This window comes from Monopterus albus, unplaced genomic scaffold, assembly GCF_001952655.1.
Source record: "Monopterus albus unplaced genomic scaffold, M_albus_1.0 scaffold38.1, whole genome shotgun sequence".
NCBI classification, from domain to species: Eukaryota; Metazoa; Chordata; class Actinopteri; order Synbranchiformes; family Synbranchidae; genus Monopterus; species Monopterus albus.
Genome location: NW_018127918.1, coordinates 1,181,729 through 1,187,251, shown reverse-complemented (window position 1 = coordinate 1,187,251; position 5,523 = coordinate 1,181,729). Strand labels below are relative to the sequence as shown.

Genomic DNA, 5,523 nt, shown 5'->3' with positions numbered 1-5,523 from the left:
GGTCTGGGCATCTTTGCTTAGACTGCTGCCCCCGCGACCCGGCCCCGGATAAGCGGAAGAAAATGGATGAATGGATGGACACTGCTACAATTTACTATGAACTTTCTGAGACACACAGCCAAGGACATAGGAAAAGCAAACCCATTTAATGCTACAGTTTGACATGACAGAAGTGAGGCTGGAAACCATCTCACACCAGTGACAATATGATACTTGGGTTTCAGCACCAATCACAAAACAATGCTTGTTTGACAATCCCTGTGCCATATCTGTACCTGATACCAACACCAGAGGATGCCAACTTGAACAATTTTTCAAATCTTACACATGGTGGCTTTGTACTTTTAAAACTGTATATACATTCAAATTCAGAATATACAATACATCTTAAATTAATTCCAACTTGAACTTGTTGAGTTGAGAATGAGCTGTTTCAAATTCAGCACTTTCAACCCAAATCCAACGAGCCAGATATTTCCATGGTTAAAAACTCTTGTTCTTACTCACAGGTATTCTGAGAGCTCCACAGAAGCTAATGGCCTCGGTCTGCTCCTCAGTAATTTCCTGAGACTCAGTGGCGATGGCGCCATTGATGGCTCCATCCATGTGGGGCGAGTCCTGCAACTGAGGCTTTGTCTCACCACTCTTCTGGTCACTCTAACACACAAAGACATGGATGATTTCAAGATGCCTTGTTATAGATGAATTAGATAAATGAATGTTTCGGTGAAGAACTCACATGGTGCTCAGGAGGTGTGCAGTTAACATCTTCAGGTTCTGAATAAGAGAGAGGAAAAAATGGGATTCAGAAATTAAAACCTACAAGCAACATTTAGGTTTGACAAGGGTTAGGGGGGTTAGGGTTAGGGTTAGGGTCTTAAACATGACATGATACATGGCACATTCAGCTGACGTTACAGGAGGTCATGGTGGTGTAGCTCACATTTAAAGTTACAGCACACAGAAACAATTTGCCTGAGGCCAATCACAATTCTGCACCAAGTGCAGGTATGCCAACATAGAAGCAAGGACTCCCCTCTATGTCCCAAATAAACAGACTCTTCAGTACCATACGAATCATGAAGGTGCCATATCTTTTAGTCAAACTGGAAAATTTTGTTGAAAGGTGAGTAGATTGCAGCTATGCTCCTAACTCTGACTTCATGGTATAATCCAAAACCTCATGCCTTTGTGAAAGGACACTGTGTGTAGGTTTCTCTAATGAACAGAAACTGACTTTCAACCAAGAAAAGGAAGCACAGGATCCCAGTAGAGGCGATGATGAGGCCAGGGACGATGAAGGACATTCCCCACGCTGTGGAGACAAAGACCCCTGCGATGAGTGAGCCCAAGATGTTTCCCACTGAAGTGTGGGAGTTCCACACACCCATAATGAACCCACGCCTGGTGATCAAAACACAAGCACATGAAAGATGTGAACAGCTGTCTTTACACTGCTGCTTCTACTATAGGTGAATTAAAGGTACTGCTTCACTTTCAAAGCTCTTGAAAAGACTTTTACACCCTTTGTAATCTGCCACAGTACATATATCAGTGGTGGAGGACTTGAGTCACATGAATTGACTTAAGTCAGACTTAAGCGTAGAGTTGGCAATTCCTTTCAGAGGCATTTTTTGTTACATTTCTTGAATTTCTCTTTTCATCCCAATGGCAATGAATACATTAAATGCACTGACAATGAAAAGAAAAGAATCTGTCATCTGTGGCAGCAGCAGAGCTGAAAGAAGCCTGACCAGTAATTTTACTAAACCCAAGTAAAACCACTGGATGGCCTACCTGCCTGTTATCCTACTTCCTACTTGCATACACTCTGCCCTTGTACTCACTGCGAACTCCATGTTACCGCTCTGTTCTATAGCTAAAGCTAGCAAGCTATGGCAGAGAAGGTACCAACAGCAGTTTTCAGTCACAAACAACAACTGTATTTAAGAGATACAACTAAAAAGAAGTTTGATGTTGCAAGAAGTAAAACCAGAATTAACACTGGTGTGGCTGTGTGGCTGGACAGGTTTTGTTTGGAAGGCATTTGATATTTTTCTGAAACCTGTAAATAGTCAGGCAGTGTGCATTGCAATGTGTGTTGTGATTTAGAGGGGTCAGAATGAAAGGGTGGCTCCCTAGTACAAAGTCTGTGTAATGTCCAAGTGAGCCACAGTGAGCTCATGTGAGAAAACAGCAGTGTATAGTCTGGATTATTTACACAGAACAGGTGGGCATGTTGACCGGAAGTATACAAACACCCAATGGTGAAGAAAAACATTCATTTACAGAGAAGATACCAACAAAAATATATGATCGGAGACATGACACGATTTGGGAACTTCTGTTGTTAAGAGCTGGCACCAGAATCATCAGACATATTTAAAGAATGGCCCTAACCCTTGTGCGTGCTCTACCCAGGCATCCCCACTCGCATAAACCAAATGGAGTATTTCCAGTAGGTGAGAACACCTCTGACATGGACTAGTGTGTCCTGTTGTGTGCTACATGTGTGAAAAGGCAACTCTGGACAAAGTCTGGGCCTGATTCCGCATACATAGTCTGGGGTTCGTGTGTGAAAATGACTTGGTACTGCCTGTTTAGCAGGATTATACCCTGGTACTCACTTCCCCTTTCCAAACCAGTTCCCAACACAAGCCACCACTGATGGCCAGCCGGTGGTCTGCACCAGCCCGTTCATGACCTGCAGAGTGAGGCAAACAGAGGGAGAAGACAATGTGTGTGAACTTAATGCACTGAAGCCTCATAACCCTGGAACAACCTTACAGACTACATAAAAAAGCAGGGGAAAGGAGACAAGTGTGCAGAGCTTATCAAGGTTCCCATACCAAACTTATATAAGCTCAGACACATGACTGCAGTCATGTGATGCAGCTCAGAGTCATGTGTGAATAAAGCCTGACATAAAGCCAGGAAGAGTTGATGATAAGTTCTGTACTCACTGATGGAGCACACTGTGATCACACCTGTACCGGGGGAAGGAGTTGTTTGTGAGGTTATCTAACTCTTACATGACTAAAATCTGACTGTGTTTCAGCAGCACACTGATTTTCAGAGTATGTGTGTGGTTATAACTGGTCAAAAGAACTTTAAACAAAATGTGAAGTGAAATTAAACTCCAGTTGAGGTCTTTTGACAATGAGTTGCCTCCTATGTTTTCAACCAGTCAGGGGCAAAAGAAAGTGCAGAGGTTTGTGTTGTTGTGTTTTACCTGGATGAAGGCATAGTACCACAATGAGTGGATGTTCCAGTAGAAACCGAGGCCAAACAAAGATGTGAACAATCCAGACATCAGCATCCCAGCAGTCAGGTAATACCGCAGGGGCAGGCGTTCACCAAATATCCCACTGTGAACATAAGAAAATGGTTATAACACAAACAAAAACATCACGTCTGCCAGTAACAGCACATACGAACCTGAAAAACATGCCGATTGCATAGGCAACCAGGAAGCAGTTATCCAAGACCCCAAACAGTGTCTCATAGTTCTTCCGGTCTACAGAGATAACAGATAAAACTATTAGTTTCTTTCAAACCACTGAACACTACACAACTTTCACTCCAGTTATCCAAAGACCGATGTGTGAGTATCCCCACGTCGGCCTGGTGCTTCTCACGCTGGGCAACTCTGGCAAAGGATAGAGTCCAACCCCTCTCCAGGCGTTTGGTTCCAGAGCCAGAACTATGTGTGGAGGTAAGCCCAGCTATCTCTAGTTGGTATCATTCCACCTCCTGCACAAGCTCCAGCTCCTTCCCCACCAGAGAGGTGACATTCCATGTTCCTAGACCTAGCCTAGGCAGGCAGGGATCAACATGCTCAGGTACCCGACCTAGCCTGCTGCCCGACTTGCACTACACCCGACCCCATTTCTTTTCCCTGCAGGTGGTGGGCCAACAGGGTGGTGGCACTATGTCATTCCATCAGGCTGTGCCCAACCGGGCCCCATGGGCCAAGGCCCATCCACCAAACCTCCCAGGTCTGGCTCCAGCAGGGTGCCCCTGTTTCCCTAATCCCGGTGAGGTAGCGCGACTTGAAGTTGCCATTTTCATTAGGGTTTTTGAATTGCTCTTAGTCTGGCCCCTCCCCTGGAACCAGTTTGCCTTGGGAGGTCCTACCAGAGGCTAATGCCCCAGACAACACAGCTCCCAGGATCATTGGGACACACAAACCTCTCCACCACGATAAGGTGGTGATTAAGTAACATCACTAAAAGGAAATGAAATCATTTAAGGGTTTGAAGAAGACAAATTCAAATGCTGGTGTGACTGGATTTTCTGGAACATTTTTTGGAACAAAAACATGGGGAAAACAATTTTTTCTGAAATTTGCTAAATGGATTTGCATAAAACATTAATTTTTCATTTAGCTGAAAGAATTTTGATCATAGTGCTTTGATTTTTTTCTGCCCAGTCACATTCCACCCATCGCAGAACGGTTCACCTACTGTCCTCTGGTGGGGTGAAACAAATACATCTATGGGTACAACAAACCAAATCTGATATCTTAATGTACGTAAAAAAAACAAACAAACAAAAAAAAAAACAAACAATGCTTGAACTAGCAAAATATGTTTTATTGCAGGTCAATCATATCCTTCATTCTACAAAACAAAATATGTTATGTTTGGTTATGATAAAGGCTTAAAATTGCAGGGTCAAATCTCTACAGGTTCTGGAATGACTCATCTAATAATTAGTGAGGTGTTCAAGTTGACTGTATCCTGTATGACAATGAGTATAGGACTTACCAAAGGGTGCCCAGTCACACCAGGTAGCATTATTGGTTATGTTAAGCTCGACTGGCTGAATGACTGTGGAACAGTTTCTGTGCAGTTCACTCTGAGTATCAGGGAGAAAAAAACAGAAAGAAGCAGATGAAATTAACACAACAGTACTAGAGGGGCTAAAGGCAAATAAGGGAAAGTGCTAAACTCAGCTGTCATAAAGTCATTGGTCTATTTTTATAGTGGATATTTGTATTATTAAATACAGGATACAGGAATTGTGAATGCATCTGAGTAAAAATGTGTCTTTTCCAATGTACAAAACATATACTTCATGTGTCTATCCATTAATTTATCTCCTTTGCAATCCCTGCTTATAAATATTTGATGGGGAGGAGTGGAAACATGAGCTCTTGTTTGACTGAAGGTAACTGAAGCTGGGATTCTGTGATTCTGTTTTATTTCACCTTAGATCCTCTTTTGTTCAAGTAAAGATGTTCCAGCAGTTTCTCTTTATGACTTCCAAACTCATATGAAGGAGCCCCAGAGAGCATCTTACAGGGAGCATTCAACCCTGTACAAACTGTATAGAATACAGAAAACTGAAACTGAATTGTCCCAGTTACCTTAACAATGCTGATAGGTTTCCGTGACAGATGGTAGGTTGTGTAGATGAGGAAGGTGAGGAGAAGAATGAAACCGCGATACCTGCAGAAGATAAGTATGAGTATTTCCATATTATTACTAAGTTATACTGCACTACATTTCAGATGCACCT

General features: G+C 42.9%; 1 protein-coding gene across 1 annotated transcript in view; it reads right to left on the bottom strand.

Annotated features, from left to right (window-relative positions):
• LOC109959306 (glucose-6-phosphate exchanger SLC37A2-like) overlaps positions 1-5,523 on the bottom strand; it is a 16,133-nt gene that overhangs the window by 4,884 nt on the left and 5,726 nt on the right. Inside the window, exons 2-9 of the mRNA XM_020598539.1 lie at positions 5,372-5,453; positions 4,770-4,860; positions 3,439-3,517; positions 3,233-3,368; positions 2,628-2,704; positions 1,238-1,404; positions 740-777; positions 508-657 (exon numbers count right to left, since the gene is read on the bottom strand). Of these exons, the coding sequence (XP_020454195.1) occupies positions 508-657; positions 740-777; positions 1,238-1,404; positions 2,628-2,704; positions 3,233-3,368; positions 3,439-3,517; positions 4,770-4,860; positions 5,372-5,453 (820 nt within the window). The remainder of the gene's footprint in view (positions 1-507; positions 658-739; positions 778-1,237; positions 1,405-2,627; positions 2,705-3,232; positions 3,369-3,438; positions 3,518-4,769; positions 4,861-5,371; positions 5,454-5,523) is intronic.